General features: G+C 42.7%; 1 protein-coding gene across 1 annotated transcript in view; it reads left to right on the top strand.

The window, feature by feature from the left end:
* Positions 1-2,535: 2,535 nt before the first annotated feature.
* wb (wing blister) overlaps positions 2,536-16,847 on the top strand; it is a 682,542-nt gene continuing 668,230 nt past the window's right edge. Inside the window, exon 1 of the mRNA XM_068227209.1 lies at positions 2,536-2,667. Within this exon, the coding sequence (XP_068083310.1) occupies positions 2,580-2,667 (88 nt within the window). The 5' untranslated portion in view covers positions 2,536-2,579. The remainder of the gene's footprint in view (positions 2,668-16,847) is intronic.

The following is a 16,847-nucleotide window of genomic DNA, read 5'->3' on the forward strand; positions in this document are numbered from 1 at the left end:
GCCAAGCTCCTCACTTTCATCTACCGTATCCGACCTTCCTTGGTTAACTTTTGTTCTTTTCAGAACCCGACGGTATTAGGTTACGAGGCCCAGGAAGTCTTTCATTTTCACGTCCTTCATGGCTCTTGTCTTTCTTTGACCGATACCTTCATTCTTCAAAGTGTCGGATCCCTTCAGTGTTTTCTCAGACTAGTGTTATATAGACGATGGTTGCCTAGTTGTACTTCCTCTTAAAACAATAATAATCACCACCACCTCTTTTTTCTTTCGGGACGTATTACTATCTATGTAACACACGCTTCCTATTATTAGGTTCTCTAAAGTAAGCTATGTGCAGCCAGGAAATGCCGCGAAATAATGTAACATGCGAAAATCTTGCAGTGTGGCGAACATTGAGTAAGGAATACGACGCCGAAGGCAGCAACTACTACTAAAACGTTTTCATTCCTCCCCTGAAGGGGGAGGCGGGCCTCTTAGACGGTGACACCGTCTCTCAGGCCGGGAGATTTGTTGCGGTGAAGGTGAGGGTGTTGGCGGCCGTGGCCTATACTAGGAACTGTCTCGGCATTCGCCTTAATGTAGGAGAATGGAAAACCACGGAAAACCATTCTCAGGACAGCCGACGGTTGGGGCCAGCCCTTTCCCGCCTCCCGAATACGGAGACGTAGAGCACCCCCTGTGGGTGGGGGACGCAGATGAAGAATACACCCACGGTATCCCCTGCCTGTTGTAAGAGGCGACTAAAAGGGGACCAAGGAGCTCTCAACTTGGGAGTGTGGGTTGGCGACCACGGGGCCCTTAGCTGAGTCCTGGTATTGCTTCCACTTACTTGTGCCAGGCTCCTCACTTTCCTCTATCCTGTCCGACCTCCTTTGGTCAACTCTTGTTCTTTTCCCACCCCGACGGTATTAGAGTATTCGAGGCCTAGGGAGTCTTTCATTTTCATGCCCTTCGTGGCCCTTGCCTTTCTTTGTCCGTCACTTCATTTTTCGAAGTGACGGATCACTACTTTTTTCTTCTTTTTTCTCTTTATCTACCCCCTGTGGGTGGGGGACACAGACGGAGAATACACCCACGGTATCCCCTGCCTGTCGTAAGAGGAGACTAAAAGGGGCGACCAAGGGATGATTGACTCAGAACCATGAAACTACTTGTAATTAGGTACTCTATTAGGTACTCAATAGTTTTGTGATTCGTAGCAGTCCAGCGGGGTACACTGTGGGTTTTGCAGTACCCGTGAGTCGTAGCCTTGTTAGCAACACCACGGGTCTGGGCGTTGTCTCTGGTTAGTAACACAATACGAGCGACATCATGGGTCTTCGTTGCTTATGTTTAGTACCCACTATGTGAGGAACACCACAGGAATGCCGGCGCCCGTGATTAGTACACCTATTTGGGGAACACTATGGGTTTGCGTTGCCTATGAGTGGCGACATTATGTGAGAAACACCAGAGGTCTGTGTTTCCTGTACGATGTAGCCTACATTACTTGTGAGTAGTACCATGATGTTTGGAACACCGCGAGTTTACGCTACCTTTGATTAGTACCGCAGCTTGAGCAATACTATGGTTCTGCTTTACTAGCGATAAGTGCCATTATGAGGGACCGTTGACATGGATATTGAACCCTTTAGACAAGCATCATCGATTCAGGATTGTGCTTTGGAAGCAGTCCCTTGGTCAGTAATATTGTTTCTGGAATTGTGAGGCATTGCGGGTCAGATCCACTGATTGTTTTAAATTCATATTCATCAATTCATTCTTCATCATCACGTTTTGAATTCTGATCAGTGGATGAATTTTGTACTTTTAAATTGCATTTCGTCTCATTTCACGCCATAGGGGCCGATGACCTCGATGTTAGGCCCCTTTAAACAACAAGCATCATCAGAGACGTAGAGCAACGGTACAGCCGTGGCCATCCCTCCTCTGCTCGGTTGGTCGGTCGGAGTGCAGAGCTGTCGGACTACAAACCAGCCGTGGCCACTTGTGGGCCGAGACCTACGCTGCATCCACCGACCAAGGCCGCAAGTCATTGACTTAATGCTTTCCTCTTCCGACCGCACTGCACGTAGCAGTGGTTTGTGGTATAAAGAGAAAGCTGATTCAATTTTTTCTCATGCCCTTCGAAGGCCCTTGCTTCAATACTTCGGAATGTTGAATGTTTACAAAATGTGCAATATTTAGCACAGGAAATATTCGAAGGGAGATGAAGTGTAAATTTTGTCGCTTCTTCAGATTGTCTATTACAATGTACTTTATTTAATAATAGTAAATGACATTCTGTTTTATTCAAAATCCGAGACCCGGGCATGAGTTAACTAAAACTTGGCTTAGTTTTTAAGAAAAGAGTTAATGCAAGCTATACCGGTGCTTCTGGAGAGGGTGTGAGGGGTTACTCCACCAGACTGTGGTAGACAGGTCGGCAGAATGCGCTGAGAGCGCGAACAAGTTCTTTGTCTCGAGATGGCAGCACAGCTTCTGGCGTCTGGTCCTTGTAGTGCGAGTCGAACTGCTAGGCAGGGCAGACGGGAGTGTTGTGGTTCGTGTGTGCGGCTAACTTGTCATGTGTTCGTGACATGATGGAACAGACACTGATTTGCACTCTTCTACTGCTAGGCCCCGTGTTATCGGCTGGCTCAAAGTACGGCGGCTTTAACAAGAAAGGTAAGCCTCTATCTCTGTACAGGTGTGTGTGTGTGGCGTGCAGGCTGGACAAAGGGCGGGGGACGCACCTGTTCTCTATACTGGTAGCTCTGATACCTGTTTGTCCGCTAGCATATTACGGACTGATTCTTCGCAGTCATTAGAACAATAACTCATTTGATCAGCTTTCTCCTAACTGGTTCACACGATATTTTAAATATCTTCTCTGTTGTTTTTACGTCGCAAGGAACTGCCCTAACTGCCTGGTGCGAAAATTGGAAATCTCACGGAAAACCATCGTTAGGGCCGCCGACAGTGGGATAAGAACTCACCATCTCCCGCAACGTGACCCATCGGTCTGCCGAGTTTGGCATTGGCCATATAAGTAGATATAGTGGCGTACGCATACTGATGATAGTGGGTGTGTACACTTCATAGGACCGACACCGCAAGGTATCGCTTAAAAAGCACTCATGTGGGTGGGAGCTGGGGGGTCCAGGCAGTGTGGGTTGGAGATCACGGTTCCAGCTGAGACTGGCATTGTGTCTTGCTCCTCACTTATTGTTTTCCGACCCCATTCCATTTTCACGCCTCTCTTTGGCCGATACCTTAATTATCCGAAGTGTCAGACCTAACAGAATAGAGGATGGCTGGCACGCATGGTGTATTGTACCGCCCCACGCACAGTGTATTGTACCGCCTCAACACAAAGTATATTGTACCGTCCCCGCACGCGGTGTCATACCGCCCCCACGCACAGTGTATTATACCGCCCAATGCACGGTGTATTGTGCCGCCCCAACGCACTGTGTATTATACAGTCCCACGCACGGTGTATTGTACCGCCCCTACGCACAGTGTATTATACCGCCCCATGCACGGTGTATTGTACCGCCCCACGCACGGTGTATTGTACCGCCCCATGCACGGTGTATTGTGCTGCCCCCACGCAAGGTGTATTGTACCGCCGCATGCACGGTGTATTGTACCGCCCCTACGCACAGTGTATTGCACCGCCCCACGCACGGTGTATTGTACTTCCCCTACGCAAGGTGGATTGTACCGCCTCAACACAGTGTTTGTACCGCCCCACGCACGGTGTATTGTACCGCCCCACGCACACTATTGTACCGCCCCATGCACGATGTATTGTGCCGTCCCATGGACGGTGTATTGTACCGCCCCATGCACGGTGTATTGTACCGCCCCACGCACACTATTGTACCGCCCCATGCACGATGTATTGTGCCGCCCCCACGCAAGGTGTATTGTACCGCCCCATGCACGGTGTATTGTACCGCCCCTCGCACACTATTGTACCGCCCCATGCACGATGTATTGTCCCGCCCCCACGCACGGTGTATTGTACCGCCCCATGCATGGTGTATTGTACCGCCCCATACACGGTGTATTGTACCGCCCCACGCACACTATTGTACCGCCCCATGCACGATGTATTGCGCCGCCCCCACGCAAGGTGTATTGTACCGCCCCATGCACGGTGTATTGTACCACCCCATGCACGGTGTATAGTACCGCCCCACGCACACTATTGTACCGCCCCATGCACGGTGTATTGTACCGCCCCATGCATGGTGTATTGTCCCGCCCCCACGCACGGTGTATTTTACCGCCCCATGCACGATGTATTGTGCCGCCCCCACGCAAGGTGTATTGTACCGCCCCATGCATGGTGTATTGTACCGCCCCATGCACGGTGTATTGTACCGCCCCTACGCACAGAGGATGTATTCATACCTCTGCCGTTCTTACCGCCTACACTTCCCTCAAAAACCAACTGAACAAGTTCTGGGTGTCTTAAGATGTGTCCTATCATTCTATCTCGTCTTCTCGTCAAATTTAGCCACATCGATCTTCTCTCGTGGGTTCGATTCATTATCTCTTCATTCGTGATTCGATCTGTCCATCTCACCTTCAACTTCTATTCTCTACATACACCCACGAAATATAGGTTTTCAAAAGTACGAGTATTTGCCTTATTATTATTATTACTATTGAGGCAGTTTTAACTGACTGAAAACCGTCCTTTTAAATGCACATCCTACATAAGACAAGATCGTATGATTAAACATCACAATAAATTTAAGTGTTTCTGTCTGTATTTCACAATGGTAATAAAATAATGCAGAAAGAGCCTCTGTGGCTCAGGCGGCAGCACGCTGGCCTCTCACAGCTGTGTTCCGTGGTCAAATCCCGGTCACTCATTGTGAGATTTGTGCTGGACAAAGCGAAGGCGGGACAGGTTTTTCTCCGGGTACTCCGGTTTTCCCTGTCACCTTTCATTCCAGCAACACACTCCAATATCATTTCATTTCATTTGTCAGTCAGTAATCATTGTCCCAGGGAAGTGCCACAGGCTTCGGCAGCCGGCACAATTCCTATCCTCGCCGCTAGATGGGGGCTACATTCATTCCATTCCTGACCCGGTCTAATGACTGGAAACAGGCTAAATTAATACACTATTCCCTGTTTGTATGACATTTTCTCCAAACACACTCGGTATCAAAGCATTTTTAATCTTAATTGTGAGTTTACAAATCATCCAAATGCCAGTAGGTAGGTGTGCTGCATGAGGTGCAGGTGAAACTGTGAAGCTCGTGGATAGAAACAGTACTGAAAGACTTGATGACTCGGTCGGCGATGTGAGAAATTTTAATTTTCCTCGTATTTCTTTTGTATATTTTATTTTTTCTTCTAATTACCCTTGAAGGCTGCTAGTTTGAGAGCCATACAGAGTTCAGCCCTGATCCTACAGGGAAACGAGGTTGTTTTCCATTGGTTTCCTCACAGAACACTGCAGTTGCACCAGCCGCACAGCTTCTATACTGAGTGGCTCAGACGGTTGAGGAGCAGGCCTTCTGACCCCAACTTGGCAGGTTCCATCCTGGCTCAGTCCGGTGGTATATGAAGATGCTCAAATACATCAGCCTCATGTCGGTAGATTTACTGGCACTAAAGGAACTCCTGCGGTACTAAATTCCGGCATCTGAACGTCTTCGTCAACCATAAAAGTAATGGGACATAAAAACAATAACACTGCAAATTGCTTCCATACTGTGAAGGTGAGAAATGAAACAAGGAGTGGAAAACTTGCTTCACTCATATTTACCGAATTTAGGAGCTAAGTCAGTCAACACTGACGTGAGTACATGAGGGGCGTGTCATCAGGAAGATGAGATCAAAAACTTAAAGGAAAGAGAATGTCCTAACCTCGAGTCGGTGCCTCGTATGTAAAGGTGTAAACGTGTTTGTAATGTGATTGAGAGGAGCAGAAACACCCAGACCCCGAGCTATACGCACGAAATCGAACCGACCATTGAGCCAAGGTTGTGCTGCAGTAAACCGTCAAACACACGTGTTTTTGAGAGCTGAGTCTCCCCACCTTGTGTTGATGCAGCTACTGGCCAGCGTTCTCGGGGATGTTGGGTGTCTGCGTTCCTCCGAAGGGTGGAAGTCATCACTTTCATGTAACTCCATGCTTTTATAGGAACTTAGCTCAAACAAACATTCCATTACTTTCCGGTTCCAAATAAGTGTCCTTTTTCCGTGCATGATTGCAAGTTTTAGCTTAATCATGCATATAATATACATAGTATGAATCTGTTATTTATGAAAGGGCGTAAGTCAAAAAAGTCAACTGCTTGGAAATGGCAAAAAATAACGTAATAAATCTTCCCGATCATCATTGATGAAAACTAAGTCCGTAAACTTTTTCCGCCACATATTTGGCATGTTCACACGATGAAAGTTTGATCTTAACAACGCAGATTAATAAGAGAAGCATATACACATTTTTGAAAAAATAAATATAAACATTTTTGAAAAAATAATTGACTTACGCGTTTTCATAAACAGAACTATATTAAGTTTAACATCATCACTGAAATCCATACTTCTACACATTCAGTAAATTTATCAATGTTTCCCTCCACATTAGAAAAGATTTAACAGTATCTCCAACTGCGAAAAGGAAAACAATCGGGCGAGTTGGCCGTGCGGTTCGGGGCACGCGGCTGGGAGCTTGCATCTGGAAGATAGTGGGTTCGAATCCCACTGTCGGCAGCCCTGAAGATGGTTTTCCGTGGTTTCCCATTTTCACACCAGCCAAATGCTGGGGCTGTACCTTAATAGAAGGCCACGACCGCTTCCTTCCAATTCCTAGGCCTTTCCTATCCCAGCGTCGCCGTAAGCCCTATCTGTGTCGGTGCGACTTAAACCCACTAGAAAAAAGAAAAAGAAATAAAGAAAGAAAGAAAGAAAGAAAGAAGGAAAACAACGGAAGAATGCAGATCTAATCTTCCCAACAATGAGCACAGAAGTGCCGTAAGTCTGCTGACTAAGTCGTTACATACATAAAAGGAAAATAGAGACGGATAGTTTCATATACTTCTAAGGCTCAGGCTCACATCCTTTCACAACTGAAAGATGCGTCTACCCTCTAAGAAACTTTTACCACCATAAACTCGTTTACGCCAAAAATCCACTTAAGCTCTTCCATGAAGAACCGATTCCCAAAACCCCATGACACTACAGCCCTTGAAGGGCCTTGGCCTACCAAGCGACCGCTGCACAGCCCGAAGGCTTGCAGATTATGAGGTGTCGTGTGGTCAGCGCGACGAATCCTCTCGGCCGTAATTTTAGGCTTTCTAGACCTGGGTCGCTATCTCACCGTCAGATAGCTCCTCAGTTCTAATCACGTAGGCTGAGTGGACATCGAACCAGCCCTCAGGCCCAGGTAAAAATCCCTGACCTGGCCGGGAATCGAACCCGGTGCCTCCGGGTAAGAGGCACGCTCGCTACCCCTACACCACGAGGCCGGCTGAAGAATCAATTTATCTTTAATTTAAATGCATGTTGTAATGATTTTTTTTTTTTCAAAAATTGAATGTCCTGGCGTAATTTCCCCTTCTCCGAGTTTTATTTTCCGTTCTTACGCTCCCTTGTGAATTGAGCTTCGCTTTCATCTTTTCCATTATACGCCGTCATTGCCCTTAAATGCAAGATTTTTAAAAATTTTCATAAAATGAATTAATTGAAAGCAAATAATACGTCAGAATCAAGGAAAAATAATTTTAAAAATTCTAAGTTCAATAGAATCATTGTTATTTACTAAAATGTGTATGATGTATATCTACATCAACATGCAAAACAGACATAGCTTCAGTAATATTAGCAGATACTACAAGAAGGGACATACTTTTCACATTCTCTGTTTACGATGTATGAAATGCTTTGAAACAGTTGTTCTTTTGGTTCAAGCAAAGTGGAACATTACACTTTTCACACGACCACTGAGTAGTTCCAGTACACTCCGGCATTTTACAATGCAAACGGTTGGAAAACACTGGCCAATGGGAAACATTGTCAGTCCGAATGTCTTTGGAAGGCAAGGGATGTGCAGGACCCCATCTTTTCTTTGCCTGTATTTCCTTTTCAAGTGAACCATTACTTGGTCTTCCTCTTTTGACCTCTTGGTTACTACCTACATTGCACAATGAATAGGCCACTTCGTTTCTAAACTGACCCAGACTTAGTTGCTGTTTTGTGGCAACATTGTTAGCATCACAATTCATATACAGAACCCAATAATTTATCACCGCGAAATCTACTAGGTGATAAAATAAACGCAAGTACCATTTCCGACTCTTTACAGGTATGTGATATCGTCCCAAAAAGCTGTTCATCAGGTCTACTCCACCCATATGCATATTGTATTCCGGTACTACTTGCGGGCATGGAATTTCTACCTTTTCTTTCAACTTTTTATCATACCAACGAATCTTGGTAACAGGTTCAGCTCCCACATAGGTAGATAAAAAAGTGACTACCTTATTATCTTTCCACACTGTTGCTGATAAAGTAACCCCATCATATTCAGCAACCTGTTCTTCATATGTTCCTCTAGGAATGTTCTTCTTCATCAAAGTGCTTTCACCAGGCAAATCACAATTAGGCAATCTATTTTGCTGTACTGTTCCAACACAGTGAATTCCCTCCTTAGCTAAGTGATGAACAAAAGGTAAAGAGGTGTAATAGTTATCAAAATAAATAATATGATTTACATTTCTTGGTATTACTCTTGCTAGACGGAGGACAACATTGTTCGTTGCTCCTAAATCACCCCCTGCGGGTGGGGGACGCACATGTAGAATACACCCGCGGTATCGTAAGAGGCGACTACAAGGGGTGACCAAGGGATGATTGAATTAGAACCATGAAACTACTCTTGATTCGTACCATCATGCGGGGAACACTATGGGTTGCATGTACTTGCGAGTAGTATCACTAAATTGGTACGAAATAGGTTTGTGATTAGTTGGAGTAAAAAGCCTGGCCTGGTGGATTCCAGTACCCGTGCGTCGTACCCATGTGAGCAACACCGCGGGTCTGGGCGTAGCCTGTGAGTTGTACCGCTATATGAGCGGCACCGTGGGTCAGCGTTGCCTGTGATTGGTACCCACTATGTGAGGAACACCACGGAAATACCGGCGCCCGTGACTAGTACACCTAGGTGAGGAACCTTACCGGTTTGCGTTGGCTATGAGTGGCGCCATTGTGTGCGAAACACCATAGGTCTGCGTTCCCTGTACGAAGTACAATACTTGTGAGTAGTACCATCTTGTGTGGACCACCGTGAGTCTTCGCTACTTTTGATCAGTACTCCAAAATGACAAATACCATGGTTCTACTTTACTCGCGACATGTACCATTCTGTGGGGCCTTAGACGTGAATTTAGCACCCCTTCAGACATCAAGCATCATTGTGCTTTATAAATGGTTCCTTGGTCAGTAATACTCTAATTAACTACCTTCTTTTTGAGTCTGATCCACTGTTTTTGTTTTTGTTTGTTTTTGTTTTTTGTAAGATTCATGTCCATCCATTCATTCTTCATGACATTTTTTATTTTATTTTGGTCAGTGGATGAATTTGAATTTTTTGTTATTTCATTTCGTACCATTAGGGGCCGATGACCTCGATGTTAGGTCCCTTTAAACAACAAGCATCATCGTCATCAGCTCCTAAATCAGGCTCATTTACAAGCTTCTTTGTCTTGTTCTCCTGACCGGAATACATTTCAAATTTATGTGCATAACCTTTCAAACTACAGAGTACAAACAGTTTGAAACCCCACTTGTGAGGCTTATTAGCCAGGTATTGTTTCAGAAAATGGGACTGGTCAAGAGGGATAGTAGAAAATCTTCTGTTCAGGTGCTCAATAACTGGTCTCAGTTTATGGAGTCTGTCATGGTCTGGATGCTCCTTAGGTAGGTGGTGGTCATTATTATTGAAATGGAGTATGTTACGAATTTTTCGAAATGATTTACTGGTATGACTGTTTTCGCTGGATCATAGCCGTATTTGGTGGACCAAAACGATCTCACACTTGGAAAGTTCTGAACTGACATAAACATCAGTATTCCCAGAAACTTCTTTATATCTCCTGCTGTCACAACAAATGGATTTGAGGGATTCTACTGGGTAGAATACAGATTGGTTTCATCAGTAATTCTTTGAATGAAAGCATGGGTGAAAAAGTGAAGGAAGCACCTGTATGGAGTATCTAGATTTGTAATGTCAGCGTTCATTACAGTACTGCCTTGGAATGCAATTTCAGCGTCACTGTAAACTAAATTCGCCTTCTTCCAAATCAACTTTTTCTTATTGAACTCTTCAGTACATACTGGTGGTTGGCAAGATGAATTTGTGGGCTGCTCTTCAACTTCCGGTGGGAAACATTCTTCGTCCGAACTGCTCTGATCGTCCTGTTAATCTTCTATCAGTTGATTATCAGTCACGTAGAAATCGTCTTGTGTATCATCATCATCATCATCATCATCCAATCCATCTTCAGAAATATATCCACCTTCCAGATCAGCAAGTAACCGCTCGATATCCTTTTCTCGTAATGAACGAGCCGTCCTACAAAAATATACAAAAGATAGTACCCACAGTGCATGGTGATGTATTTCTACATCATATAAATAATTCAAAGTTCAACGAGTAATTGAGGTAATATTTTAAATATACGCCTATAGAATGAAGTACATACCTTTACTATATTGAGAATAAATATTTATGTAAAGCTAACTCTCGTAAATTAAGGCAAACATTCCAAAACAGCACAATACAACACATAACCGCATAGTTCGCATGCAATCTCTAAACCGCCAATTTAAAACAAAAGAGCAATGAAACATGATTGGATGTTTCAGAAATCGATTACGAAAGAAACTATCGATTTTCTAAGAGAAGACAACACAGATACACAGTCGGCTATGAGCTATACGTGCTTTGAAATATAATGGTGTAGATCTGCATCACTATGCATTTAAGGGTTAAATCGCTATAAAATAAAATTGATACTTACTTTTTTACGTCGCACCGACACAGTCTTATGGCGACAATCGGACAGGAAAGGGCTAGGAGTGGCAAGGAATCCACCGTGCCCTTGATTCAGTAAGGTACACCCGCAGCATTTACATGGTGTGAAAATGGGTAACCACGGAAAGCCATCTTCAGAGCTGCCGACAATGAGGTTCGAACCCACTATCTGCCGAATGCAAGCTGAAATCTACGTGACTCACACAGTGCAGCCACTCACTCGGTGTACCTAACTGTAATGATTTAAATTAACATTTCTCTTATTTCACTCTAAAGTAAATACCTACTTTTTCTTTTTACGTAGTAGACAGTTTTTCGCCAGATGATTAAGAGTGTATCAGATATGCACAAGCAGCGTTTAAACACAAAAATGTGCAGCAGGATTTAATATACATTAAAACCTGTGAACTACGCTCTGCAATAACCAATTAGGACTCACATGTTTGCCACTGGTAGACCAATTGTCACTTATATTCCTCAGTTAAGCCCGGTGTGGCGGCAAAGAACAGAGTGGACAGGGTCATAAACGCGAACCCGGACTCGGACTCTTTTGTTCAGTCAATATGTTTTTGTAGGCGGAGGATGACCCCTCTACATCACAAATTAACATATTTGTGACAATGTGAGGTCAAAACTTGAATGAAGAATTTGATCGCACACTGTCACATATGTGTTAATTTCAGTTTGCATCCATAACTCTTGTGTTGTAGAGATGCCATTCTCTGCCGACAAAAACATATTGACTGATAAGCGTAGGACTATGCAGAAGCCAATAAATGATGTTGGTTGTCAACTGTGCCAAAAAAGGTAAGCTAAATAAGGAACTTGGCATAAAAATGAAAGTGCATATTTTAGTGTATTTTTTCATTGATTGTGCATGTTTCATACTTGGATGAATGCGGGCATTTTTACGCATTTTATAATGTATGAACGTTTCGTCTTTAGCCATCATAAATTCACGTTGTGAATAATGCTGTCAAACATTACATTCTTCAAACACTTTTCTCAGGAACGCAGTACACATCGTGAATCGCCTAGAAACTACAAGAAATACATGCTTCCCTAAAATATAACACTAAACACCTCCAAGTTATTGACGGAAAGGAAATATTTTCTGTTTACAAGTCAGTTTAAATGCGGTTAAATACTTTTTTGGAAACTGTTGGAGTATTAAATGTTAAACAATTAATTGATTGAAACCACCTATTCAATACTAGTAAAGTCTTTAGGACTATGACATTGTCATTATATTAAGTTTAAGTATGGTACATGTTTCGCCTGTCATTGCAGGCATTGTCAAAAATGAATTCTAACTCCAAGTCAGAGCTCTGAGTGAATGTTTACTAGGATTATTATAAAACAATATTTTTTATAACAATTTGCACTGTAGTACAAGAACATTAGGTCATACTGGAGTGAACAAGCTGTTCTTGTTTAAGAGTTCAAATGTGACATCCATAATAAGTTCACATCCAATGGAAATAATATTAACTGTCAACTCTCATGTGACGGTAATGAGAACGGCATGATACGAATGGGATTTAAAACATCTGTACATTTTTACAGTCTATTAGGAGATTAACTTGTACTAGAACTATTCTTAAAAACTATTTTTTACACAATTTACACTAATATATACAACATATGGTACAATTTGGAAATGAACTTGCTGATCCCGTCATAAACTTAAATTAACATATTTGTGACAATGTGTGGTCAAAACTTGAATGAAGAATTTGAAAGTAATCACTTGTAAACTGTCGGACTGTTATTAACTTCCGGCAAAATTGCACCTAAAGGTTTGCCAGAAATGTTGCTGTTGATCAGCTAAGAGAGACAGATACAGATGTCGACAATACGCATCTCGTTATCCATACACAACACTCCACATCCCTCGGCGTTAGACCCTGAGAGCCTTCATTACATACTGAGCATGACAAGCAAAAGATCCTGTGAACGATCTGTGCTGCAAGCAGAATTTCTTCTAGCCCAGAGAGGTGATATTTAAGACCGGTTAATACTGGCATTTTAATTATGTTTCCTATTACTACTACTACTACAAGGTCTAAATATATTAAATATATATTATTAGAATTAATATAATAATGGCGTGTGGTCTCCGGAGAAGTCTGGTGCAGATCTTTCGGGTTGACGCCCATTAGGCGACCTGCTCTTCTGTGAGTATGAGGTCCTGTGATAAATTCTAATGCTGTACACGACACACACACACACACACACACACACACACACACACACACACACACACACACACACACACACTCCGGAACCATCAGAATTAACCAATGAAGCTTAAAATCCCCGACCCGGCTGGAAATTGAACCCGTGCCCTTTGGACCAAACGCCAGCACGCTAATTATTTGGCCATGGTGCCGCATATTTGAATTAATGAATTAATTCTTGCTTGTCTGCAGTAATTAACATAAGATATTTTAAAACTTTTACATTCACTAATAAATACTCGTTGCTATTCCATCTATTTTATACCAACTGTATAAAACTAAAAGTCTTTAGATAGGGAAAAGACATATTTATAGGTACACACACACTGTAACTGATGGCGAGGACAGTACTTGACTCCACAAGGAGCGTACAGCTAACTGAGCGATCCGGTGCTACCCAGTATCCGACAAAGACTCCAAAATAGATACGAAGCCCATAACTAGAAAGTCGTTCCAGAACTTTTAATTCTATACTGGCGGATTTGATTATAATGGCATCTAGATAAGAAACCACAACATCCAGTCCATACCGAACTTCGTTTATGAATCGCTGGAATGTTGAAGGCGTATTCGGAAGGCCAAATCATAACGTTCAATTTTTAATTTAAAGATGACTGACAATGTTGCTTGGAATAGTCTCTTCTACCACCTCTTATCTACAGCCTGATTTGATCGAGCAGTCCAAACACTGAAAGACAAGAACGCACCTGAAGTTGAACTTCCCGCTGAACTGATCAAGCCAGCTGTAGCCAGTGTGAAAGATGCACTCTGCGATATGGTGCTTAGAATTTATGGAACTGGTGTATTGCCTGAGGATTTCTCCTGCGAAAAAGATAATCGGCAAAGAGATGTGAACACTACAAGCCTCAAAGATCTTAATAACGATACTTAAACAGGATGGAAAGGACAGTGGAGGGGGGAAGAGCCGTTTGGCTTTAGGAGGAGTAAGCGTACCGTGTCCCAGAAAAAGAACCACTCCTTTGTTTCATTTGTTAAGACTTGCTCTTCAAGATACTTAGGAATAAGATACTTGAGTCATGTGGAGTCTGTTCCGGACGAGTTCAACAAGACTGCTCATAATGTATACTCCAGAAAGGTGTGAATGTAGTAAGAGATGTCGGAGGACCGAACACAAAACTCTACCCTTAGTATCGGGTTCGATATGAACTTACACAAGGCCAAAATCAAAATCCTCGCAGTGAGCAGGCATGGCACGAAGTCTGACATAGGCTGGAGAGTGTGAAGGAGTGTACCTGTAATAATAGTGTGCAGGATAAATCAGTCTCATGCAGCCTTCAGCAGAAAGCGGGATCACCTCACTTCAACTAACGCCAATAAAGATGTAAGGAAACAACTCATTAAAACGTTGATTTAATGCGTTTGCCTTTACAGAAGTAAAACCTGGAGACTTGAAGTAGAAGGGAAGAGGAGAATCAATGCTCTTGAGATGTGGTAAGGCTCTGTATTGGGTAGAAATGCGAGAAGCAGGCCATACATACATCAGATCGGATACTGCCAATCCTGCACTGACCCAAGAGAGAAATGTGTGGAGAAGGACAGCAGACTTCGGTATGATGGCAGACGGGATGGAAGGTCAGCCTATAAGTTTCACCAAGAAGACAAATCCTGTCAGTTTTAATTACGGCGTTGATGGGGTGAAAGTACTTCATGTCGATCACTGTATCTTCATTGGAATAATCACATTAATAAGGTTGTCAATAAAACTTACAGATTTTTTCATATGGTTATGAGTAAGGTTCGGATGTTCCTGGGGTCATCTTACTCGAAATCTGAAAAATAACTCTGTTTGATGGGTTCTCTACCCCTTTTAAAGCAATTTTATGTTGCATATAAATGCATATTTCGGCCATTTTTATTGTTTTGGTCATATTTTGCTTATTTTAGTGATATAAGGTCATATTTGGTTATATTTTGTGCATTTTTGTTTAAACTGAGGCGTCGTTTTCTTTTTTTAACAAAGTGCATGTTATATTCTTCGATTTTCAAACACAGGATTTTAAGATATTGTAGTAGATGTATTTTTCTTTCTTTTTCCGAAAGAGATAGGTAAAAGGTTTAGAAGACATGATTCCGAGAAAGAGATTCTGTATGAATGTACGCCAACGATACCCTTAAACATTATAATACTGTACTTCGTTTTTGTTTATTTTTAGCAAATTAATTGTTAGTGAATGAATGAATGTTGTTGTTGTTGTTGTTGTTTGTCCAAACCTTGTCCCGTTTTCCTACGGGGTCGGGTATGAGGTGAGATGAATCTGTCGTGGCGGGTTTTTATGACCGGATGCCCTTCCTGACGTCAACCTCATCAGAGGAGTTAATGAGATGAAATGAATGACGTGATATAAAATACTAGGGAGAGGGTGAAACCCGGTGCCGGCACATAGCCTACTCCTCTCGAATAGCACCAAGGGGTCTGCTCAAGGCTTAACGTCGCCATCGGACGGACGAATCACCATCAACAGCGTCATATGCCCTCAATCCATATGAGCACTGCGGAGAGGTTTGGAATTTAATCCAGGATTTTGGCACGCAATCTAGTGATTATAAATTGTATACCACCACCTCCCCTACCCCGCCGGCCAACATTCAGATGGTGACATTTTTTTCGACCAACATTATAATACTGTAGCCTACTTCATTTTTGTTTATTTTTAGCAAATTAATTGTTAGTGAATGAATGTTGTTGTTGTTGTTGTTGTTGTTGTTGTTGTTGTTGTTGTTGTTCCGGCTAACCTCGGTGTCAGACCGTTTTAGACTTCAGCGCCTTAAGGAGCATGGCCACCAGGCGGGCGATAGTGAATGAATGAATACAGCTTTATTTTATCTACTGTAACTCTGTCAGTTCGCATGATTAAATGTGCCTGCTGTATTATCACTTTTCGATACCTTTAATGTTAAGTAGTACTCTAATACTTGCTACCTATCCCTAAAATGCTTAAGTCACATTTTACATTTTTAGTTCATATTTAGCTACTTTTAAGGCATATTTGCTTACATATTTTTCTTCTTCTTTGTACCCTAGTTATGAGGGTATTCAGGGGTTGTAGGAACGATGTAAAGCAGAGGGTGTATAAGACACTTGTAAGACCCCACTTAGTGTATGGGACCCTCACCACGATTACTTGATTCGAGGAATGGAAGAAATTCAAAGAAAAGCAACACAGTTTGTTCTGGGCGATTTCCCACGAAGGAGTCGTGTTACGAAAATGTCGCAAACTTTGGGCTGGGAAGACTTGGGAGTAAGGAGACGAGCTGGTCGACGAAATGGTATGATCCAGGCTGTCAGTGGAGAAATGACGTAGAATGACAGTAGAAAAATAAACTTCAAGGAAGTTCTTAAAAATGGGAAAGATGGCATATCAAGATAAAGTTGTAATTCAAGAGGACAAATTAGAGCAAATATTCGCTAATTGGAGCAGGAATTATGGATTTAAATAACTTTCCTAGTTAAAAAATACTAGGTAAAGAATTAATAGGGAATCTGCCACCTGGGTGTTGCCCTAAATTTTCTGTAGATCAGTGGTGATTGATTGATT

This window comes from Anabrus simplex, chromosome 4 (assembly GCF_040414725.1).
Source record: "Anabrus simplex isolate iqAnaSimp1 chromosome 4, ASM4041472v1, whole genome shotgun sequence".
In the NCBI taxonomy this organism is placed as follows: Eukaryota; Metazoa; Arthropoda; class Insecta; order Orthoptera; family Tettigoniidae; genus Anabrus; species Anabrus simplex.